This window comes from Ornithodoros turicata, chromosome 2 (genome assembly GCF_037126465.1).
Source record: "Ornithodoros turicata isolate Travis chromosome 2, ASM3712646v1, whole genome shotgun sequence".
Taxonomy (NCBI): Eukaryota; Metazoa; Arthropoda; class Arachnida; order Ixodida; family Argasidae; genus Ornithodoros; species Ornithodoros turicata.
The window spans coordinates 110336579-110362580 of record NC_088202.1 but is presented as its reverse complement, the minus strand read 5'-3'; the positions used below and the strand labels follow the sequence as shown (position 1 = coordinate 110362580).

At 47.3% G+C, this 26002-nt stretch overlaps 1 protein-coding gene across 1 annotated transcript; it reads left to right on the top strand.

Annotated features, from left to right (window-relative positions):
• The first annotated feature begins 2037 nt into the window (after window positions 1-2037).
• Window positions 2038-25374, top strand: LOC135383947 (degenerin-like protein unc-105). The gene is made up of 12 exons (XM_064613225.1): window positions 2038-2081; window positions 3451-3587; window positions 4145-4257; window positions 4316-4476; window positions 5922-6020; window positions 6079-6193; window positions 17899-17971; window positions 18072-18117; window positions 18781-18806; window positions 18869-18944; window positions 24860-24999; window positions 25216-25374. The coding sequence occupies exons 1-12, from the start codon at window positions 2049-2051 to the stop codon at window positions 25280-25282; spliced, it is 1086 nt and encodes a 361-aa protein (XP_064469295.1). The 5' UTR covers window positions 2038-2048; the 3' UTR covers window positions 25283-25374.
• Window positions 25375-26002: the final 628 nt, after the last annotated feature.

Sequence of the window (26002 nt, the reverse complement as noted above, 5' to 3'; positions counted from 1 at the left end):
GGTGGTCCCCCTGCGGGTCTCCGGTGGAACAGTGGTCCCGGTGCCACTTGCCTTCCAGAAGATGGTTCGCTGCTGGTTTGCTGAAAAATTTAGGATGGTGAATGGCCGAATTACGCCCAACATGGTGTTCGTTGTTCGGGTCACCAAATGTAGAGGAGGTGATGTCCCTCTACATGAGTCCTGACCGGCGATGATGGAATGTCCGAGCGGGCAGATGTGCGTGGCCTGACGCTAGGACGGTGCCGTGGCTGCCAGGCGCAGTAGCGCGCGGCAGCAGAGGCGCGTCGTCGTCGTCCACGGGCCGCCACAGGGCTGATGCCGGCCTCTGGCAGAGTCCGGCAGACCCAGCGTCTAGCAGACTAGACGCTGCCCCTGTATCAATTTTAGAGAATGAAAGATGATGATGGAGATGGCAGTTCTGGTGATCAAAGCATGGTAGAGAAGACGGTTGATGACAGAAACTCCCAAAAGTGATGGAGACCTTGACGCATATTAGCGGGATCGGGCCAGTTGCAGTCACCTGGGTAAAAGGGGCCGACTGCATGTATCCTGCGCTGCCAGGGGGATCGGACTCGCTCAAGGAAGCGTGGCCACAAGGGAGCTGCCGTACGCAGGTCATGGAAGGCATTGCCTTTCGTTGGCTACTTCATTCCGCTAAACTTGGCGCGCTCGTTTTCCTAAATTCATCACTTGCTATCGAAATTCGGCATACTATGTGCCTCTTTCATATGTATTTGTTAAATAAATAAGTGGACCAGGGCCACGATCTTGAACTCTGGCATAACAATGTTATCGTTATATTTAAACTTCGAGAGCTCCAAAGCTGTCTTGGTAGGCTCGCGCAACAGCTCGTTTAGAATTAGGAGCTGATGTGATGCATTTAACGCGCGTTATGGAATAACGACAAGTTGAAGATTGGGCAAGTTGAAGCACGGATGGTTCCGGTTTTACCATTTCCGGTTCCCGTTGGTTCGCAGAGCAGCATGAAGATGACGGTTAACTGTGTGTATTCAACCTTTGGATTACTGTTGTGCTCGGAAATACAGGCCTATAATCGTTACGATTTATTGATTTCGCTCGCAAAGCATACATACGCGGCTTCAACACGTCATAGGCGGCAAGCATATTGTGCTGCTTGGGGCATGTTCACCCGTGTCGCTGGAAAGCAAAGGGTTGGCTGTGTCGCAGGCAATCTCTCAGATAAGATATGATTCACGTTTGATACGATAACGTTTACCTTGTGATGCCAATAGAGAGTTTTAGCAGACGGTTGATAACGTGGCTTGCGTCGAACCGTATCAACCGGAACCAATTAGTGGATAAGATTCTGAGTCACGCACCATTGCAATTGGTTCCGATAGGCACGATAACTTTATCAACGGTATACTAAAACTCACTAATAGCACGACTCAATTCTGTGCGCTCCCACAAGGTTCGTACGTACTGAACACAATTACACGGCTTGCCTCGCTTCCTTCACTGGACGTTTGGGCGTCGTTTCCAGTGGCGCGTTCCCCCTTTGTTATCCTACGTGACTGCACAGGGTTGGCAACAAACGGTGCAGCTCTACTGTAGTCAGGGGGCAGGAATTGGTCCACTGACCAACGGATGGCTGAGCCCGGGAGGTCACGCTCGGGGACAAGAGTATCGCATTGACGGCGCGCCAAGTCCGTTCTCTAGAGTGTTCCTATATTAACTCTATGCGTGCTGCAAGATCTCGCGTTCCCGCTGGTAGGCGGGGCAGTCCACAAGTAGGTGGTGTAGGTCAGCGCGCACATTGCACGCGGCACAAAGGTCCGGCGGTCAAGGCGCTGCCTCATAACTGTGATAAACGCAATGTTCATTCGAAAACTTTTGGTCTTGACTCAAGTTTTGGAACTTTTCGATAACTAACCGTTTTTTCTTGAAAACAAAGTTATCATGTGAACGGGACACTATCTTATTAGCTCACTCAAGATTGTATGCCACTGCGTTAGCAGGTAGGATGAAAAGTGTTAATACAATAACCTTATCTCGTGAACAGGATAAATCGCACTGCTTTCTGCGAAATGGAAAGTCAGAGGTGCCAGTACCTCGATCAGGTGAGTTGTTTGCTTTGATGGCATTTCACAACGCGGAAGGGGGCTAATCGCAAAGAACATTAAGTAGGGAAAGGGCACACAGAAATGCGTCGTTGGACTACTCCCTGCTTGAAATTATCCTCGTTGAAATTGAAATTATGCTTAGGGTGCTAAGTAGCAGGTATGGTATTTAACTTACTAGTCCTGCTATGGCATCACTATTTGGGAATCTCCAGCCACTCATACTGAAGTGAGTTAAATTACCCTTTCACTGACCTCTACCCTTTGTGTTTACAATGACTTTGTAAAGGAGCAGCTAGGTGTTTGCTCTCACAGGTCCAGGACTGATCCAATGCCTTTCTAAACCGGAATGAAAGAAATGTTCTGTTGTTGTTGTAATACTAATAATTTTATTATCCACAATCAACAATCAAAACAGAACAGACCCGCCTAGTGAGGAGGGTTGTGAGTAATAATATTAGTTTACTTACCGACGAGTATTAATATTAAATAATAATATTAATAATAAATTTTGTTTTACCAAGTGCCTCGAAGGAGGTTAAGGCGAAAAGCTACAAGGAAGTAGCTTGACGCGGCCTCGCCCCCTCGGTTGACATACATCAAAATATATAACTAGACTAGTTGTGCATTCGTTGGACAGCAATAATAACGATGAATAGTGTTATGTGGTGATATCAAAGTGAAAAATAATGATACTAACTATTACAAAGACGTGAATATAATGCAAAGTGTTGTTATAAGTTTAGCTACGAACGGTGTACTAAACATGGTGTCCTAAATAATATAAAGCGATCTAAGCGAGGCGAAGTGCTTCAGTGCTAATGTCCTTTGCAGATGTGTGTTGATAAGATGAGGCAACCTGTGCGATAAGAGATGTAGGCCCAATGTTCTTGGGCGCCCCATGTTATAAGGTTCCTTGCTGCATAATGCAAAAAGGTGTTGATAGTTGTGGACCTTGCTAAGTAACGAAAGTATTATGTTGCTTGTGTGACATGTTATAAGTGCTTGCTAAGCGATAGGTGTAGAGATTTGTTATCTTTATTACGTTAGTCACTTAGTAGGGTGTAACTAAGGAGTAAAAGTAACATTTTCGTTCCCAGCAGAAGTAACGGAGGAATTATGTATTCTGACTGCAACGTCACTCAAATTTGCGTCAATCAAACCAGGCTGGACTCGACTCATATTTATATATGTATATATATGGCATATAATCATCAAAATACACATATGAATACATATCATATCATAAAAAAGACATTTCCTTAGTTTAAAAAAATAAATCTCATCACAGTTAGGGGGGACAGCCTATTTTCACATGTGTTGACCATAGTGTGGTAGCATTCTCACTGTATTTGTTGTTACATTCCAGGAGCCAAATGGAAGCAACATAGAGTTAGATGGATACTTCACAATAGTTTCAAAAGCTTCAGCTTCGCCTAAATCGTTATTCGAATGCACGATGCTTTCACCTGATATTACGTGCCCTGGCTTTCATTGCTACGCAAAGTAAGACTGAATAGTGTATACATAATTCCCACACGTGGTGTCACATTACCATACATACAGCATCTAAGATGGGAAATAGAAATCATAGTAGCCGAATCGTAAGTTAACTGGCATTAAAATTCACCGAAAATAAGCCGAAATGTGCGAATTAAACCCCTAAAAGGCACCATGTCAAATCCAGCTCTTTCACGATGCAGCAACCACACTGCACATAAAACGCAGCGCTAGCTGAGAAAAATCAACATCGACATTCATGCAATTCAAGAAGTTCAGTGCAAATGGATGAAAGTACTCACATCCCTGTTTTGAGATTTACGTCAGCTCACGAATTCCGAACAAGCCGCGATCTCCATAGCTGCTCAGGCTATACCCGAGACAAAGAGAGTAGGATACGAGAGGGATACAAGAAGTTCCCAGAAAAAATAACCAAGATATTGACTGGATTGATAATTACGAATACTGAACACTCATTTGAACTTGAGTCCTCCTGATACTATCATGAGGATCGCCAATATGTCTTGCGTTACAAAAATCTTGATTGTCATGCACTTTCGCAGCATACGCAGGACGTACTTTAGGCACCCACATCACATGTGCTACACCTTTGACCCAGTTCAACATGTGCATCCGGAGAGCAACTTCAACAAGTGCAAAGCACCGTGGTCATGGGGTAGGATGCCGGTCATGTTGCGTTGACCATCGCACTGATGAACCGTTGCTTCCCGCAGAACTCATTCTAACTGCGTCTTGGAACCCCACCGACATTCTGGCATTATCCAAGTCCGAGAAATTTCCCGTAATCATACACAGAACGGAGACCTGCCCTCCGGACAAGCTGTCTTCTGTAACAGCGGAGACTGGAAGAAGCTACGACCTCTCTGTCACTCAGGTAGAAGTCAGACAGGACGGGACAGTTATCCCTTTATTCACGCGAGCGATGTTCCACATAATACTCCAGCGGAAGATCCGAAAATGTCATAGCTTTGTAGTGCTACGCAAGCGCTGAACGTCATGTCTCTTTCGTGCACAGCTAACCTTCTCCAGCGCAGACACAGAATATCCCGTAGCAGACGAGAGACAACATTCCTTTACCGTGTGAATGCCCAACATAACACATAGCGGAACGTCTGCTCCGTGAACAGTTGTTTGTTTTTTCTTCCACAAAAATATTCCATGAGGATGTCGCTTCGTGTGTATGCAGAATGTGTGAGAACTTCCCACCCCAACTTTTCAGTTGCGTACCTGTTGCCGTGCTGCTTTGTTATCCGGTCCTGTCTGCTTACTAAATAGGGCATAGTTTCTTAATATCAATGTCACATGGACTAATTTAGTGTCATTTTCGTGAAGTGCACTCCTCCCAAGCGAATGTCACTTTCACTACGTGCTTGCTACACGGCTTAAGCAAGTGTCTCTAAGCAATGATGGCATTTACGATATGCTCTGGTCTCCCTTCAAATCCGCGTATTGATCTTTCGATCTATCGCGGTGGAGGGAGGCGAAAGGGAGCCGGTCCTTCATATTTCGAGAAGGGCCCCTTGATAACGCGGTCCGCCCCCGGGTGGGCCGTGTCTTGGAATGCGCGGCCCGTAAAACGGTCGTCGGGGCAACATCGCTTGCGGTGTTGTTTCCGGGAAGATTTTTTTCTAAAGATTTACGATAGATAAGAATGAACGGCGGCAAAGTTTTTCGGCGTACGCCACAATGCCTTTGTGAGACCGTTTTTCTTTGATTTAGAAACACTTCCTGCAAATCTTCTTCCAACATTGGCCTCACACATGTGCCACAACAAAAATGGCAGCCGCCAGACAGCCGAGACGGGGAAGTTTACACAGGATGTTAACGAGAGTAATGACAGGCTTTTTTTGTTACACTGTACTAAAATCATGTAAATTGTACATCGTAAACGCGCTGTTGAAAATACTTGTTCAAAAACATTGTGCTTGTCGGGGCCCGTCGCTTTTTCAGAACATTTTTACTTGCATCTGGAAGCCTGCTGTCGAGGCTACGCACCCAGTTCGCCGAAGAGAGGCGAATTGAGTTTTGGGAACTCACTAAAGCGTTGGTGCACTTTCTGAATAGTGTCACTAAAAGATGCCGTGTGACAGCACACGAATGACACAAAGTGCAAGTGTCACTCGGAGAAAGTGCCACTAAATTAATCCGTCTGACAGGGGTATCCTTCTAGGTCATAGGAGAGAAACAGAATAATCGCGAAAACGTCAACAATATGATAACAGCAACAATATTACAAAGACCATAAATCGCCTAGTAAAATGAGCTACGCGGCAGTTAATATATGACAGCATGACCGATCTGTTTCCATCTGTTTTCTAGCAAATTATCAATCGTCTGCCGCCACCTTACGCCTCGAAATGTACAGATTATATGAAGCGTGGGAAATATGCGGTCTTCGGCGGTTACCTCACTCAAGATGTAAGCATTCTACCAGAGTCCTACAAACGATGTTTTAATTCGTCTGTACCTTTCACAGACATGCCTTCAAAAGTGCCAGATGACGCTGGAAGTTCGTAAGTGCGGCTGTGTTGACGCACAGCACGAGTTCGCTGAATTCTTCGGCGCTTCAGGCTGCTCCGCCAAGCAGCGATGTACGTTTGTTACATTTCGATGCAACGAGTGAAATATGCCCATGCCTATGCTATGGCTTCATAGAAAGCACTGCACTGATTGCAGTTACACTTCATACTACCAACACGCTGTCATTTACGTTGTCATTTACGTTGTCATTTACGACGCTGTCGTTTCAGAGAATTGCGTTTTAGAGAACAGGTCACGTTTTAGTGAGTTACGTTTTAGGGAAAAAGAGTCTCGTTTTAGCGAATACCGTTTTAGAGACTCCGGGGCACGTTTTAGGGAACGCCGTTTTAGAGAAAACAGATTTCGGTTTTGGTATGCTAGCTCCGAAGAACATAAAAGATGAAAAGAGGAGGGAAGCACAGCAGAGATGAATATAGTTCTGGCTACTTGTTCGAGCGAAGACGAATTATTTTGCAACCGTCACTCCAGCTCATACATTTCTTACATAGTTTTATTACACTTAAGACATCGTAATAACCCCTGTGCTCCCTAAGCGTATCAAGACGGGGTAGTTTGTACAGGTTGAGCTTATGTTGTGTGCTTGTGTTTGTCTTGCTTGCTCTCCCCATCATGATATCCTCACGTGAGAATACAGGGTGTGTTATTTATTTTTGGAAACGCATCACATCACAGCGCGTTCAGTTAAGAAAGAAAGAAAATCAATAATAATAATAATAATAATAATAATAATAATAATAATAATAATAATAAATAATAGTAATAATCAAATAACAACACACGCTGTATATTGCTCGCAGTGTAGAAAAACTAGCAAATAATATTTCATAAATTTAATTAACTTAAAAATTATTATTACTTAAAAATTAGTTAGGATGCAGCCATACATAAACCTCACCAACTAGCCAGACCTAAACACCATACATGAACACCGGCTTCTAAACTGAGCATACAAGAAAAGGGGAAAAAAATGCGTTGATGATTAGTGGGAAGCGAAACCTAAACCAAAATCGTGGTGGGTTTCGCTAAAGCGTTATTCTCTAAAACGGTTTTCGCTGAAACGTAACCTACCGCCATCTTCTCTAAAACGCTATTATCTAAAACGAGGCTCTCTAAAACGGGATCTCTAAAACGAGGTTCGCTAAAACGAGGCTCTCTAAAATGAACGGCTCCCCTCGTTAATACGACATCCCCGATTTATGACGCTTTTTCTCGGGAACTGTTCCCACCCAATGGACCTTTTCACCATGGCTTACCCGCCTGACCTTCAGGCGCCGGAGAGCATTATCTCCGCCTTCATTAGATGGCGCAGTGTGGGGACGACAGAAGTGGGGACCAGTGGGGAGACCGCACGAATGGCGCGAGCTCGTCAGTCCCACTCCGGACCGGTTTTGGCCCTTTTGTGCTACCCACGTGGATCTGTTTTGACGCGCTCAGAGTGTGGTTCGCTGGAGAGACGTTATAGGATATGACGCGTATGTGAAAAAGGTCCATTGGCTATGCATGTAACTCTTGTTCGTTTATGTGACATATTTATATGACAATGACCGGTATTTTCAGCTCAACTAGGGGCGAACACGTGTGCTTTACCCTCGTTACAATTGACCGTTGGTCACTGAACCGTTATCCTGATCTATAATGGCCAAACCGCGCGCCCGCTCTTTCGGGTGACCCAAGATTGTCTGACGTGCTTAAAAGAGCAATATCACATGGCCATAGTGACCTGCTGCAGTCATATGACCTTCATCCACGACGTCTGCGAAGAAGCGAAAACGAACAGAGTTGTCTCGGACGAACAGAAAACCAACTTAAAGGGCATGGTAACACTCGTAACACGTGGTGTTCCGCTCGTTAATTCGAGAACTCGTTTTATGACCAAAATCCATGGGAACGGTCGTGGTCATATTAACGAGTTTATACTGTACAGCATTTCGCCTTTCGTTGTCATTCGTCTCTACATTGCAACTCGCTTCGTTTTGAGGTCCAGTAGGGATAGGGAGTCGTCGGACTTCGGCACGTAGCGACGACATCGCGTCGCCGAGGACTTTGAAAATTTTCCAGCGTCCGCAGTTTGCCGTTCCCGTGTCCCTACCGCCCGTGCGGATTCTGTCGTTCCTGCGCCACGAAGGACTCTGAAAATTTTCAGGCGTTCGGACATTGTCGTTCCCCCGTCCCTACCGCTCGAGGGGACGTGGTTAGGGACGTACTGTGACGATTTCGCCTCCTCGGGACTCTGTCGTTCCTGCGTTCCGTGGGGGACTGAAAATTTTCAGCCGTTCGGACTTTGCCGTTACCCGTCCCTACCGCACGTGGGGACATAGTTAGGGTGCGTGCTCTGCTAATTTCGCCCGGTTTGATCGTCGCCGAATACTCCTTCCTCAGCCCGGGGCGAACCACCGGTGCTTCGGATCGGACACGTACGATGTACAGGTAGCCTAGGTACCTGTGAAATGCTCCACGATGTGGGGATCGTCGCGCACTGGAGAACGGCCGCGTCGGCCTCACGCCAGGGACAGCAGGTACATTTCTGCGGACGCTAGGCCCTCAGGTGTACAAGCACTTGAGCGTCATCGTACAGGATCTTACCGTACAATCGCTTTTGTATACCCAGAACTCGCGCTGGATGAGCCATTGGCGATTTGCCGTTGACCAAATTTCCGCTCTCTTACTCCTCAGAATCGACAGCAAATCGTTTTTCCCATCCAGAACGAGTGCTGCATGAGCCGTCGGCCGTTCGCCGGTAACAGGACTTCGTCATTTCTTTCCGCCGCTGTACTCCTGAAAATCGACTTCAAATCGTTTCTTTCCATCCACAGCCAGTGCTGGATGAGCCCTCGACCACTCGCCGGTATCGTGACTATACCAATTCGTTTTTCCGCATTCGTTTTTCCGAGCACTGGATGCATCGCCGCCTAGGCGTCGGCGACGTCCGCTGTCCGTACTTCTCTCGGCCGACGGCAAACCGTTTTTCCACATCCAGCGAGGGAGCGGTGAGCTACGCTGGTACGGTGGATCTTGCGTGCTCGAGAGGTACTATACTGCACAGTCACTGCGAGCAAGAGAGTCTGCAGGAAGTCATCGTCTTCAAAGCAGCATTCTACACACAGACAGAAAAAAACACGAGCGACACAGCCAACTGCTTAAGCTTCAATTACCAACGTAGTTGGCAACTTCATTTATCAACTATGCCCCAAATGATGACATTAGTTCTGCAGGAAGCCCTTGTCTAACGGAGTGGCAAGTACTGGGCACTAATGGCAAGTATCGATAATCGGTATCGGTAACGCTACGGAGATCGCGTTACCATAAATTTGTAACGAAAATACTTTCCCGATACCGATTTTAAAAAGTATCGCAGTCCGCACTCCGATACCGAAAAACGTATCGATTTCTGTAACGGCGTTACTTGTAACAGCGATACGTACAACACTGGGTGCGTGCGCTTCTGCGCACGCTTCTTTCATGTGCTTCTTCCTTTTGTGCGACGTATAGCGTTGCGCAACCAGACGACGGGAGTTCGAGTTGGACTTGCACATAACTTCATTTTCATATTTCACATCTCATGCTTCTCGTGTAATGGGGTAGGGTACTGCTCTCAAGCGGTGAATCACCCCAGGCCATAGTCATGATTTAGTTGTTGTTGTTGTTGTTGGGTGCGTGCGTCATTGTTGACGGCGGAGCGGGAAGCTGGTCGGGTGCGGTCGACGCATTTTACCAAAACACTATTAGAAAGTACACCGACTTGCTCAATCTCTTACGCGTCCGTACTGCAGTCGCTCGAAATATGACGTAAAACGTCGCTGACAAGGGCGGAACAAACGCTCACAATGTTATGGTGCAATAGCGCCTGTGTGTCCTTCTTTGTCCATGTGGCTTTTCGTATCATCATGCCTCAAGTCACAAACCAACACGCATTTGCACCTTTTTTGCCCCCTGCGCTGATGTCGTACATGAAACCACGCACAAAGACACATCTAATCATCAGGCATAGACCAGGGGCCCTATCCTCGTCAAAACTAATCGACCTCGATTACTTTACGTCACAAGCTGTAGGGCGGGACTGCCACGAAATACTTCGCCCTTAAATCACACCCGCTTCAGTTGAAATTTATACGTAGTTTTTCTTCGCAGCCTCTCGACCCTAATCTCGGACCGTGAGCTTACATCATTTTGACGTAACAATGACGTAAAAGATTAGTTTCAAAGCTGAAAAGTATTGTAGCGAAAGATGGTCGATTACTTGGAGCGGCGACGGGTTTCGTGATGGGTCCGCATGTGCACTTCCGTTTATTGTGTTGTATAAAGTCTGTAAGTGCTCGTTACAACAAAAGATTATATCTTTCTGCATTTTTGTTTAATAATGACAGAAAAGCACCGCTGCACAACGCGCTTTATCGCGTAACACCGTTTCTCTGCGCCGATCGCGGCCTCGTATGCGTGAAAGTGGCGAGCTTTTCGAGGCGTCGTCAGAGCCGCCGTACAATCAATGTTATGGCAACATAGCGGTGTGCCCACAAAAAACTCATCCATCAAAATTCACTGTTTGTTGAGTAAAACTATCAACGCTCATTTGCGGTACCATTATCACCCCCACAGCTCACGAGCAAAAGAAGCATATTGAAATGCGACTTATCATTTCGCATATCGAGCACACGAACAGATAGAAAAATGTAAATAAATGCTCATAAATAAAGCTCAAGATTTAAAGCACGAACCGATTTCTCATAAACGCGTTTACGGCTCGTGCCACATTGTCCGCTCGACCCTTTGCATGGTCCTTTGCGGTTTTATCGTTGTGTTGCCTGCCATCAGCGCCATCTCACGGGCACATACCGCATTATAAATGTCATGTACAATCACGGTGCCACACAAACACTGCCGTCTTGCACACCTGTAGGTCATGAAAAATGACAAACAGCAAAAAAGGGAATTACGAGCGTGCTTTTCCGCGCATTTTCCACGGAATTCAGTTTTACGCCGGTAGAGTTTTCCGTGTAGAGGACGATGGTCTTCCTCTACATGAGTCCCGACCGGCGATGATGGTATGCCACGGAGAGGCGATGACGGTGGCCTATCTCCATGGCCGCGCCGGTGGAACTGAGGGAGGTGCTCCAGGCGCGTGGCCATCTTTGTCGTTGTCAACCGGCCGCTACATCACTCCCCCCCTCAGACGCGGAGCGGCGATAAAGCAGATGATGTCCGCGACTTCACTGGAGGAGGGCAGCGAGGGCGACCGTGGTTAGCATGCACGGTTGAACAGGATGACGGCACGGCAGACGGTGGCGAAGCATCACAGCTGATGAGTAATCATATCCGGTAGCCCGAGAAGAGCGAGGAAAAGAGTGAGGCGCTGGGGAAGTGGAGGTCCTGGGGTGCCGCTACTGGCACGGGAGCCGAAGCTCTGAGAGTCCCAGAGGAGGAGAGGGTGAGGCTGTGGGAGCCGTTGAGAGACGCCGAGACGCCGGCTGAAGCGTGCCGTGGCGTCGGCTGCCGCGACTGCCGCGACCGGCAGGTGAGCGCGAAGCTCGGGTGTCGCGGCCGACAGTGAAGGAGCGCCGGGGTGCGGTGAACAACGGGCTGAAGCGAAGGGTAATGAAGCTGTGATGCGCGTGTGTACCGGTTGGTAGTGCTTTGTAGGAGAGGGGTCGCTATGAAGCAGTCCGCTTGTCGAGCTCAGGAAGTCATTCGGGAATGAGCAGATGATGCTGAATGCAAGGCCCGGATGAGAGTCGTGGCAGCGGGTGTGGACAGTTGAGGTTGAGGGTACCGCCGTGCCACGGAGCTACCGTACCGGTCGGATAGGTAGTAGTAGAACGGCTTCAAAGCTGCGCGGCAGCGTGCCATCAGTGCTGGACATGCGGGAAGGTTGCCAAATTTGGGATGGGAAAAGGGCCGAATTACATCGAACTTGATGTTCATAGTTCGGGTCACCAAATGTAGAGGACGGTGGTCTTCCTCTACATGAGTCCCGACTGGCGACGATGGTATACCACGGAGAGGCGATGACGGTGTCCTCTCTCCATGGCCGCGCCGGTGGAACTGAGGCAGGTGCTCCAGGCGCATGGCCATCTTCGTCGTTGTCCATCGGCCGCTACATCCGTTTCCGACACCAAAGAACCGAAGTAGAGTGTACTAGAAGAGGGAGAGTGAGCCGACCCGCTGGCTCACCCGGCTCACCCCATGTATTTCGGTGAAGCGCGTAGTGTGAAAGCGTGTGGGGGCGCTGCGATAGATGTGGCTTGGGGAGTTGCCCAGCGTTCCGCATAAGGAGCACGTGTTTTTCGTCGTGGCTGATACCAAGGAAGTTGCTTACATGCGTGTTTGTGCGGTTGCTGTAGCCTGATGAAGGGCCTGATTTTTTCATTTAGCTTTCATCATGCCGAGGGAATCGTCATTGTCATGCTCCAGGTTATCGCTCTGTATAGTCTGGTTCGAGTGATTCTAGGTCACTCTACTCAGGTGTAAGCGCCGAAAGGAAGGTCTGGCTATTCAGCGCGCGTAAAGATGAAGAACGTAAAAAGCTCTGGGAAAGGAATCTTCACCGTGACAAGCCGCTTGAACAGCGCCGTGTGCGAGCTCCACTTCGAGGACCATTAGGGTACATTTATGCTGCAGCATCGCTGCTGGCACATGGCACATCGCTGTTTGGCGATGACGAAACAAACACATGTATCTCTGTGGGCGCGTTCATGCTGCAGCATCGCTGCTTGCCAAAGATGCACGCCATGATCATCGCCACAACAATGCTGCCAAACATGTTTGAACATGCCCGGGGACTACCTGACTTCTGGCGATGACAGGTCAAACACAGAGCTTTCTGTTGGTGCATTTACCCTGCAGCCTGGCTGCTCGCTTATCCTCGCCGCTGCTTGCCGCTCTGCTCGCTGCACCTAGGAATGTAAACATGTTTGTCTTCCTGGTATCATTGATGACTGGCGTCTTGAAATCCGACCTGCGATTGGTTGTGATGAAGTCGGTTTCCTCCTTCCCACTTTTCCTCGTTTCCATCCTTCCACAGTGAACGCTGCTAGGCGACTGATATAGCGAAAGCGAGCAGCATCTTGAGCAATCTGCAGGGTAAACGCACCCTAGCGGTTATGCGAGCAGCGATGTGCTTGAAGCTGCAGCGAGCAGCGATGCTGCAGCATAAATGTACCCTTACATTGTCCGCGATTATGTGCGCCTAATAAATGGCAATGAAGTGAGAATACCACTCGGAGTGCCGTGTGCAAAAGAAAAAAATTATTAAACGTTGTTAATCAAGTAAATTAATTAACCTATTAAACTGATTAACTAAAACTAATTAATCTCTTAGTTTAATCAAATAATAAAATAAAATAATGTAATTAGATTGATTTAGTTAATTATTAATTAAAGCTTAATTAATTATTAACGTAAACTAAGTGTGTAAATATGTATATAAATTAACGTTTTTAGTCCCATCGCTTGCTTTGTAGTGGCAGTGATAGTGGTAGCATGTTGTAGATGTGGTGTAAAATACACTACAAAGAAACTAGCTGATGTAAACGGAATATTAAGCAGATATCGTTGTGATACAAACAAGTTGTGATACAACTATTACCGGAAATATAAATGAAATGCAAGTTGTACAAAAGAGAACCTTGAGAGAGGTTGCTGGCATCGGTTCTTTATGTAATAATAACGCAAGCTTCCTAAAATCGTGTAATTTCAATAAACGAGTGTCTGCTTATTCATTTCGTAGTGAGCAGTGGTGTACACCTTTATGTAGGACTAACTACGACAAACAATTAGTACAATACACGTCCGCTTCAATCTCTAATCAACATGTTAGAATTACACCGGATCCTTCATTAATGACCAAAAAGAACCTCACTAGGTTCATCCTACATATGGACTAATCACTTTCTTCTCACTGCGCATTTAAGTTTGTTACTTTGTTATTTTGCAATTTGTTACTTTGTCATTTTGTAGTGCCGCTGCACGCTGTACATTGGGAGAGGAGCCTTCGTCAAGCCTCCTAGGCTTTTTGCTTCCCCTCCAAACCGAAAGGAAAATAAATATTGAATTGAATTGAGTGTTTCTCACGGCAACTCCCAGCTCAAAAACCGAAATCCGCGGGGTTTCACACGCGCGCAACCGCCCGACCGCGCGGCTGGCCCAAGCCAGCAGGGTGTCGAACCGAGACGTTTTTCGTTCCAGTTCTATCATAAACGGTCCGGTACCGGTTCTGCTCCGGAGCAAAAAAATAACGGTTCATACCGGTTTTAACCGGTTCCGCTTCTGGTGGGCATATTCATTCCCAGAAAAAAAAAATTAATTTTAATAGGCAGCTGTTAAATTGGTAGCTCCTGGTTCCTGTAAGTGACTGCCTGTTCAAATAGGCTTTCTCCTTTCTTGAACCGCATGATACAGACGGACTTGTTTGTCGTGATGTCATACGTAAAGTACTTTCTTGCTGGATTGGTGCGATCGCGTCCCATCCGAGTGTCTGTTGCTGCTTCTTAGCCAGCAAGCACCACCGCACGAGTACGACGCTAATCGAGAAACACCTTCACCCACAAACGCGTTTGACGGCTCCGTTTTCTTTTCTTCGTGTCTTGTCCACATACGTATCTGCCCTCGCGGATACGTAAATGTATTCAACTTCGCTGCTCTCAAACAAGGGACGCGTAGCGCGGCATTACTGAAAGAGAAGCTGTTACGTAGCCCCCTTGGGTCGCTGTTTAGTTGAGGAGTGTTTGGGCGGATGAAATTAAAACGAACACTACGGGCACGTTGGTAGAAAATCGGAACCGGTCGCATGTACCTCTTAGTTTATGTGCGTGAATGATAAAACGCTGCAAAGGGAGCCCAAGGGTCTTAGTATACCGACATACATTCCACCGTAGCCGTAACCCTCGTGAAGTAACCATGACATGACATGACATCAGAACACTCGACGTCAGTTTCGTTCGCCTATTCGTAGTCCAAACTGGCGAAGTTTCTTCTTGGACCGAAAACCGTTAGATAAATTTTTCGGTTTCCCTCCTGAGCGAAAAAAAAACCTATACGGTTTCGATCCCGTTCCGGTTCGCACCAAAATAGCGTTTCTTTTTCGGTTTTTGGTTCTGGTTTTCGGTTCGCTCCAACACCCTGAGCCAGTTCGCTCGCAGCGCCCTCGAGGCTTTCCACACGCGGCGCTTCAAGGAGAACGCTTCGGTCGGCTCACTCTCCCTCTTCTAGTACACTCTAACCGAAGCAACAAGGCAGGGCAGGCAGATCACAGGTGTGGCCTTCGGGTTCTCAGGAGGAAACACCGATAGGGCGGGTCGCTCTCCAAGATAACACGTTGGGCCATTGGTTGATAAAAGGTGTCAACCACTTTTAATATTCACGCCTTTTTCGATTGTGCACCGATGACTGAAGAGATTTGAAGTAATCGAGGTCTATTACTTGGACCAGGATAGGGCCCCAGGGAGTACTCTCAGTTAACTCGTCAACGTTCATCGCGTTGCGGGTAGCGGGTCGGGTGAGCTTTTCGAAAAAAATATGCGGGCTGCGGGCGGATGCGGGTCTCAATTTGTAACGGGACGCGGGTTGCGTGTGGAGTTGTGGATTTGAGCCTGCGGGTACGGGCGGATGGGGGTTAGATAATTCAGACCCGTGCAGGACTATACTTGGAAGCACCATCTGAACTCGTCACAATCCCGAAATCCCGTCCCAGGATCCCGGGATTGATAGCAAAAAATCTCGAAATCCCGGGACCGCAAAAATGGCTCGGAATTAACAACCCCAGTTGCCATCCATATAGGACCACGAAAGAGCTGTTTCACCTTTTCTAGCTGAATGTCTGTACTGGAAAAACTACTTCCTCAACCTACCTCATGTGTGGCGCCCTGCAGAAGGTCGAGCACATCCTAGTTATTTGAGAGTGTTACTGTGAAGCTCCTCTACAGAGTCGCTCTTTGTAGAGTCGGAAATAGCTGCAGTGGACGACCGGACTTTTGATGTCGCCAACCAACTCTGGCAGTGGCACCCATACAGTCCGCAAGAGGCGTTCCGCGAGCAGATGTTCAGACGGAGAGCAAATTTCAAAACCCAGAGGAGACAACAACAACAATAAATGGTGACGATGAGATGGGGTGTTTCACCGCGGTGGTGCGGTGCCCTACCCCATTGCACGTGGAATATTATGTGAAGATGATGAAGGAAGGATGAAAATACAAGAAAGAACTAAAGCATCTGGACCAATCCAGTGGACGACAGGAAGTCCATCAACAGGTGAAGAACTCGACGATGGAGCACAGGATCTTCATAGGGGCCAATGAGTGCAGTTAAGGTGAGCGGCCTCTTGCTGATACAGGCAAGCTCATCACACAGTATCCGCCTTTGCGGGCAGTAGAGTGCACATTCCATAAGAATGTGCTGGGCGGTCGCCACGATACCGCAGGTGGAACAAAGGCTTGTGTCACAGCATCTGATCATGCACTTTAATTTGCGAGGTGAAAGCCACATTGAGACGGAGTCTACGCATGAGGGAGGTAAAATGGCGTAATAGACGGGCAGGGAAAGAAAACGACAAATATGTGTCTACCGAATACATGAGAGATTGAGCCGTGATGTCCCGGCGCCATTGCTGCAGAGCCAGGGGTTGAAACCACGCAGCTAGTAGGGTTCTTCTGTCACCTCTCGACAGCACAATGGGCACGGCTGTCGGGGACTCGTGGGCAGCCGTTGCTACTCGGTCAGCCTCCTCATTGCCTCAGTGACCTGGTCCACTGCAGGGAAATATGATGACCTTCATCATGTAGGCGCTGAACTTGGTGGAGAATGTCTACCACGATGGAGGCTAGCGACCCACGAAGCCCCATGGTGGCCACACATTGCAGAGCAGCCCGTGAATCGATGTAGACGACCCAGGCACGTGGAGCAAGTTGGGATATCTGCTGCAGAAAGAGTAGAATGGCATACAGCTCCGCCGATGTTGATGACGTACGATGTGAGAGACGATATCCACGTGCGACTGCATGAGATGGGACGACAAAAGCACACGACGAACCCTCCCGTGTGGAGTATCCATCAGTGAAGACGGCAGTGCGGTCAGGATATTTAAGGTGCATCATGTCCGCTGCCAACTGTTGAAGAACTTAAGGTGGCACTTGATGCTTTGGAACCTTGAGGTCAGGGACAGATAGAGAGAGTGATGGGAACAGAAGCGACCACGGAGGGGTTGTGGGAACTGTTGAGTGGATTGTGAACGGAGGAAGCTTAAGCCTCACTTTCATTAGACACTTGAAGACAGCACTTTGGCTTCGCCGATAGATTTGTGCTAGAAAGGGATGACGACGATGGTGCGTTCTGAGGCGAATGTAATGGCGACACAGCGGACACAGTCGAGCCAAGTGGAACCTGAATTTCGTGGCTTAACGGTTTCGAAAGCTTGTTTGCCCCCCAACTGTTTCTTCCACTTCGTTCCTTTTTCCCATCAGTTTCGTCGTCCCAAAGCATCTCAAAGAGGTTAGCTGTAAATGCACTAGAGAAGCTAACTCTAGCTTGGTAGCATTACAATTTCAATTTTCTTTTTCATTACTTCACCTTCTTTCATATGTTGAAGATGCAGAAGGGTGAAAAGCACACAAACGAATCTTCTGGAGCACTTCGTCGCCCGCGATACTGCGAGTTATGCATGTCACCGAAATTGTAACATGTTGATTCTAGTAGATCTTCGATGTTTGTAACGTTGTTGGTGTGTGTCACATTTGAGCATACTTTTCGCATGCAAATGAAACCACCATAGCACGCTGCATGGAGGATCTCGCGAGCAATAAAACGTTCCAGATCTGCGAAAAGAAGTGCCGGGCACCATGCAAGTAAGTACCACCACTTTTTGGCATGTAATTTGCAATTAGCTTAACTTGTGTCAGGTTCATCCGCCTAGAATATCAAGCTTTGCTCTTTTTTTTTTCTCAGAGAAGCGTCGTATGATGTTCGGTTAACAGGCATCGGAACTGCGCCGGTAAGTTTGAGCTCGTCATGATCCATTTCTTGCAAATATGCTATTGCCCACGCCGTAAGCGGGTCTGCAGTGCAATTGTACATCAACCGACGTAAGTCTCCAAGCGGGTGGACTGCGAAAGGTGCCGGCCGTGTTTCTTTATTCCGTTGCTGTCCCGAGAGTTCAGGACCGTGGGCCTAAAATGCTAACAGCGTAAAATGGATACAGAAATGGGTGTGAAAATTTGGAACCACATTCAGGACACATTCTACACGAAGCTCGATTGCCGCATCACACACGCAACAACTCAGAACATTCATGTTGCACCCCCGTAAGCGGTAGAGGAGGGTCGTAGCCAACTGTATGGGGAGCGTCTCTCACAAGCACACGCGTCCACATTTCTTATATTACTTTTATTACTAAAAGCAACGGTATTCTCTTGTATCAGCCGCGCGTATAATGGCATTTCACCCAAGAGCAAATATAAGTGGCACTGTAAATTAGCAGCGAACCGTATTGGCTTTGTTTTACAGGTATACTTTGCAAGCGGCCACCACCTCTCGTTCTTTATTGGGCGATTACTTGCTTTATCTCTCAGAATTTGAGCTGTATACTGTGTCGAGCGTTGTGCACGTGTCTGCATGCAACATGGTGTTAACGTAGGCGCACCCTCTCTTTCTGCAGGTGCCCTCGTACTCCAAAAAGGCACAGTAAGAAAAGAGGATGAGATGCAGATGAAATCAGAGAAACCTAAACGCAACCTCTATTGCAGAAAAAAACGAATGGTTCTGAGATTAAAGTTCTCTTCCGACACCCAGAAGATTTTACATTACCAACCCAAACTTAGGGTAAGCAGCTTCCCACTTGAGTAATACTGTGTTGGGTAGTTCACACTGCAATGAATAATAACGATGAAACTACTGTGACAGCACAACGAGAGAGAGAGAGAGAAATACATGATGACGATGATATGGGGATGACTTCCGCTCATTGAGCAGAATGCTACCCCATTGCTATTGGGTAAAAATGAGAGGATGGTGATGAGGATGATGCTGAGGACGCTGACAGGGTTTTAGAGAGAGTCGATCAGGCCGGTAGCACAACGAGATTCCAACACACGTTCTGACAATCAAGGCTGAAAATGAGTGCTTTGCAGGGGGTGACCCTTTTTGAAGTTGCTTGATGCACCAAACACTGTCAAACGAATCAAGAGATGGACTCACTTAAAGCGTGTTCAGTACCCTGTGTGGTGGCAGCGGTAAATAACTTATGTACACATATCCTGTAATATGTCCATATATCAGCTAAAATACTTTAACCTTCACGGCTTCAGCCACGTCTGTTTGGCATTTTTGCCATAAATGTCTAAAAAGATTGGCACTACATTGAAGCAAAACCTTTCTCGTGAAATGGCGCTGAGAGATTTGGTTGTGTTTTCGATAGCTCTTTTGTGTTCCTGTTCCACACGACACAATATATCATTTTGTTTCCGTGTGGCGAACCATAAGGTTGCAAAACCCAAACTTAAATATGTCAACAACACGTACACAGTGGCTTTGCAGTTCCCTGCCTTGTTCCGTCCTGTCCACTTCTTTGCGTATCTGTTACTCCCTCCTCGCAAACTCGAGGAAATGTCGCCATTTACAAATTAGCCCCGATATTCGTATTACTCAGCATCAGATACAGCTCCGTACTTCCCAGGACACTGGCGGATGCACGGCAGAAAATACAATATGGTAAAATCTGATATAGTAGAAGAGAATGGCATGACTTTTCATTATATTCAGTGGGGCTTAACTTATGAGAGTCTGGGTTTGTTAGGACAAATCCGCCTATAACGAACATCCGGATATAACGTACCACATCTTTTGCTTCGTCGAGAAGTGAAAAATCCAGCTACCTAGTGGAGTAAATTGAAGCAGCAGCTTCAACGTCGGGAGCCGCCCATATTTCGAAAGGACACCGTCTCTCTATTCGGAATATCGGATGCCCCGACCTGATGACTCCTGCTTCAATATATCTCGTTTTGTTTGGTCTACCTACATTATGAATATGCAGAGCTTCACTCTCAACAGACCTGGTTATAACACGCTATCGGGTACAGCTAACCAAATTTAAAGCAAAAAATGTTGTTTTATTAGAACGGTACCAACTGACTTTTGTGGCGCCGAAGTCGGATAGTTGAGTTCCACCTGGCATAGAGCAGAAATAATCGTGTCTGGCCCCTCTCGTGAAAGCTTTCTCTTGGAATTCCTCCGCCGCTACCGCGCCTTTTTACTGCAATCTTCCACCGCATGAGGCTGAACGTTGCCTCTGCACCTGCCTTTAAACACCGTCTCGGTTTCCACCTCGTCTTCCTTTAGCCCTACTTGTGCAGTGCACGGCGACCTCTCCGAGTCTGCAGGGCGGGTTTCTTTGGTTTCGAAATTGAAGGTTATCGGCACTGTTGAGGGGGGCGAAAGGCAAACAGACATTGCGAAGGCCATAGATCCGTCCAAGCAGACTGTGAACGCGACAGTGAAAAACAGTGGAGGCTCTTCTTCATTCTTTATTTTGGATATACCGTAGTCTGGATGCAACATACTTTTTCTGCTAGATTATGAAGCTCTGTTGTATCGAGCTTGGACTGTAATTGAAGTCAAAGAGGATAGCAGGGCATGTCTGCACGAATGGAAAGTAAGTAAAAGAAATAAGAAGGAAAAGCTCTGTTCTCTCTGTTGCTCTCTGAGTTCCTGTACCTGAGTTCTTTATTTTCCATTTAAAGGAACTGTAGAGTGAAATGGAAACACCCTATTTTTATGTTCGGCACCAGGAAGGACTTGACTTGGTGACGATGACGCACGCAAGCATGCTTTTCATATTGGTGAATTTCAAAGATTGATATTTCCGCGATCGCGGCCCCAACAGACGTCTGCCACGCGAAACTAGTGGAAGCCACCCCAGATTGGTGGACATGTATCACCACGTGACACTGAAATACTGTGTTTTTTTGCTTCCGTGTTAGCGTCGCGAAGCAACTGTGGCTATGAGCGGCGTACAGATGTGGACAGATGGAGAGAAGACAGCAGGAAGGAGTGGGGGACAGGCGGGTTAGTATGCGTCTTTGGCCGACTTCAGGGGGAACTGTGCGACATTAGTCTGGAAAATCTTCAGAAAACCCAGGAAAACCTCAGGCAGCCCAGCCGGTAGCAGGAGGAATACTATGTAACGCATTTGCGATAGATTACTAATTACTATTAAACATGTTTTGAAAAAAGCGCGGCACCTCCTGATTAGTTAGGTTCAAATCCCTGTACGAACGTCATGCGTCTGGAGTGGTCTCCAACGACGTCTGTTGCGCCACCTGTTGGCCTCTCGAAGCGTCGTCTGGTCAGACTGCTCTTCCGCCATTATCCATGCCCCGTCTGAACTGGCAACTCCAGCAAGGCGGACGCCACCTAGCGCTCAAGTTTAGAACTGCTGAAAACAGGTCCAGACGTAGTAGACAAGCCCCCTTCGATGGTACGGAAGGCATTACGCGTGTTTTGCGAGCGGCATGTGTCCACATAACAGAAAACGTGTGTCGAAGGAATTCGGTAGCGTACCGCAGTGCTATCTACCAGACGGAAAGATAGATCAGTATCTTTCCATCAATTCCCACACGGTAACGAAAATCACCCCGACCAGCTACAGCGTCCAACAAATCGCCGCAAAGCATGGATAGATTGCCTTCGCATCGGGAAAACCGTCCCAGAACGATGCTTGTCTCCTCTAAACATTTGCGTGATGAAGATTACATCTTGCCACGTAAGAAGGGAGTTGCCTCAGGACAGAAGCCGCCGATATTTCGAACAGAGACTGTTCTTCTTCTGGGCCCAGAAGAAGAACAGTCTCTGTTCGAAATATCGGCGGCTTCTGTCCTGAGGCAACTCCCTTCCTACATTCTACCGGTTCGCTGGATTTCTACCCATCTATCTTGCCACGTAAGTTTCACTTACAGTAAACACAGCTCGTTCAGTGTGCAAATATCGTGGGTCCCCACGCGCACTCCCATCAGTGTAGCTACGTTGATTCAACCATGCTATCCCAACACTATTGAAACACAAGAACTGATTAACTGCAGTGAAAGCTAGTGCGATGCTATTAACACAGGAACCACAAGTGATACTGCATTCGCCCACTTGCGTGTAATCGCTTCGAAAAGAAAGTGAAAATCTAAAGGAGCTGAGATCTATGTGGCTCTGGTCTCCAGGCGGCAGTGCGCGAAAACGAGTGTCATCATTCATGATGAGAATCTGCACAAATATGCAACCTGCAATATGCAAGGCGGCCAATTAATATTTGTAGCCATGATTTGTAGCACGTACATTTCACAAATAGACGCTAAGTTTTCAACATGCTGGCGCTAATTACATTGACGAAAATAAACTTTACTTACTGGTAAGCAGTAATGCGGCGACGTGTTTACACTTTTCTGACTGACCAGCTGTGCAAGAACAGAAACACTTAATGACCTATGTGGAGTTTCACTGTCACGTGATTGAAACGAGAACACAGCTTCCACGGTGTGCGGCTGCTTGTATATGCCGGAAGTTTGCAGGCAAAGTCCGACGCCTTTTACTTCATGAACTTCGTTTCGCGTAATGCCACCAAGGATAATGTGTTTTACTGCCAGCACACGTTCACCCTCAACGAAACAACGCGACTCGACCGTGCAACCGAGGAATTTCATTATCGCAGGGAGCGTATGGGTGCCGACGGACCTGTTTTCGGACGCCATTTTGAAATGTAGCAGCGCCCTCTGTGGTTGTTGAAGTTGCCATGAGTGAAAGCCGTGAAAATCGCTTTTCTATCGCTGCTGCGCGTAACCTCGCACCCAACTAATTTCTGCAAATGCCTGGTTTACGTTGTAGTGTCCCGTGATGCACTAACCGTGCATCTTCGACGCTAGGCGACCGCTGCCGGCCGTAGTTTGTTCTGACAAGGGGGAGACCCGAGACAGGGGAAAAATTAACAGACAATAATGTTGTCTGTTAATTTTTGGCGTGTCTCCGGTCTCCCCCTTGTCATTATGAACCAGCTAGTCTGCGCCCTTTCACTGTTATCGTAATTCGTTCTATTGGCTAATGTAGTTGCTTCAGTTCTCAATGAACGGCGCGGGAGTCGCATCAGGGTTGTCGCATATTGGGAGTCCCCAAATTTTGCTTGGGGCGGCAATCTTTAAAATTCAATTGCTAAAAAGATACTCAATGAACAGCACACCTTTTTTGTGGATGCGGCATACAAGACCAAGTTACAAGGTTTCAGAAAAAATATACTTTTTGTATGGGTTTACCATTCACTTCACAGTTCCTTTTATGGAAAGCAGTGGCACCGGTAGCAGAGAAAAAAATTGCCGCTATCCATAGAGGAAATACTTTTTCGCTACAAACTTGAAATGTAGCGTGATTTCTACAGTCCGCCACTGCAAAAGGTGGTGGTGGTGGTGCTAATGAAAGAGCCTTATGGCTAGATGTGAGTGCGGGTAAGCAAACTTGGACCCGCACCCGCACAGTACCCGCGCGTGTGTGACCCGCACCCGCACTCGCAGTGCTGTCTGTATACCCGCATTGGGACCCGCAGGGGGAAGTGAGCGGTATACACGCGCTCGGCCGCCAGCTCGAACCCCCGTTTTCTTGTTCACTCTCTGGGTGATGAAGATGACGATGCGGACACGATACACCAGCCTTACCCCAAATCGATGGATGCGTTCCTTCTGTTCGTTATTGAACGTCCACTCGTCCCCTCGTCCACTTTAAACAATGGAAATTCTGAGTGTTGGCTACGTGTCTCGGACGGCTTCAATCGTATGCCAATAAAACTGCAATTCAACAGAGAGCCATATATGTCTGCATTAATAATCGAACTCACCCACCAGCACTTGCTTACTGCAGTCTGGCACATGGATTTATGCGGCCAACGACATAGGGCTCTGCTGAGCTCGCGTGTGACAGAGAGGGATCACTTAGTTGGCGATGGAGTGCGGGTAATGCGGGTATACCTGCATTACTCGCTGTCGCATTGCGGGTACACCCGCATTTTACCCGCTACCCGCGGCGATCCCGTATTCCTACCCGCAAATCGTGACGATGTGCGGGTAACTGCGGATACCCGCGGGTATACCCGCACCCGCGCTCAGCTCTACTTATGGCTAAGATCAAAGTGTAGTCCGCCTTGCAAAAAGTAACGAACATGGCGGCGGAGCCACTAGTAGTAACGCTGCTCTGCTGAAATTGCACAGCGAACTTTGACTTTGACTTTGAACGTATAGACGCAGACATTTCCAGCAGTTAGCGTCAATGCAGGTAATTTTCAAGAGACACTGTGCATTCGCAATTCCATGCATCGTAACTAGTATGTTAACACACATGTTAAATATCGAAGAACACAAACTTTACATGTGACTAACATCTCGTACACATTGATGTCCACCATTCATTACAGTTCCTCGTACGAACATTTACCTGCCAATTCTGATGCTTATGTCAATTAAAGTAGAATATATATAAAAAAGCCGTTGGCCATCAGCATTATCGTGTATGGGCTATTCCGCCATATCCTGGGCACAGAAGGCGCAGCAGCGTTGTAATAAGTTAGCCGGCGCTGGGCGCCCTCTTGTTGAAGTTACATGCATTGGATCGAGAGATCCTCGTTATTGGCATTGGTTCCTGATCCTCTTGCGGAGCATAACACCGACTTGCATTGTAAATTACTCAGCCAGCAAACCTTACTTTGATACATGCAGATTATTGAGGTTTTCGGTTACCTTGGTGGTTACCTCGGAATGTGGCTGGGATTCTCACTTTTCTCCTTCCTCAAAATCATCCAAGAAAAACTGGAAGATGTACTCTTCGGAGCGACACCAATTAAAGAAGTCACCTCATTGTAAGTGCAAAGTTTAAATTTGTCCTGAGTAGACCAAAGGGCCACGTACACTCATCTCCCTCACCCCAGGTGACGAGAGATTGGTAGCGGCAGTAAACATCCTGAATTCGGATGTCATGTTTCATTGTGTCTGAGCGTTACGACTCCTTGAATTTATTCCGGGCATATTTCAATCTCTTATTGAAGCTCATGTCTATCTGTCATAAACAATTTCAGGATTCCAGTGATGAGAAATCCAGCAGGTGTCACAAAGCCAATTGTGCGGCGAAGAATGATATCATGACGTGGAAGAATATCGTCGAACTTCAGTCTGACAACAGACGTATGGCACCTGTAAAATAAATGCAGACATGCTTTATGTTGTCACACACCTTATAGTTGACTGAGAAATCGTGCCTACCCTTCACTGGCTAAAGGGGACACAACAAGAGAATCGGCTTTCCCCTACTATTTTTTAAATATAATAAACATATCCCCCCCCCCCCCCCCCACACACACATCTTGTGCTGACACCACTGTGTGCTCATTGCATCCTTCAGAAGCCTATATTGACCCGATCAGTGTGTACTGCATACTGCAGGTCACTTGCAGCGTAAACTTAAAAAGCCATTTAGTGTAGCGCCCAACGAACACAATGACGTAATCTGAGTCTATAGTTACCGTTTGCAGCGCATGCATTATCAGCGTGACCATTCGATTTGCAGCACACGTTCCGTTTAAGCACTTGCAGTAAATTGTTGCTGCTTAAATCTTCCGTGTTTGCCCTATGCTTTCATACCATTTGCGGCATTCAGTTGTACATTATAGTGCATGCTATGATCCGAGAGATTAGACTAAGTAATCGCACAATGAGTACCATTCCCCTCCGCCTACCATCTCTGACGGTCTTGTAGAGCGAGAAATGAGGCGACCAGGCTCTACTGAGGTTGATGGGTTTAATGACGGTTAATGGCGATGAACCGAAAACGAAAGCTCGGGCCACGCGCAGTGCTGCGCGTAACCG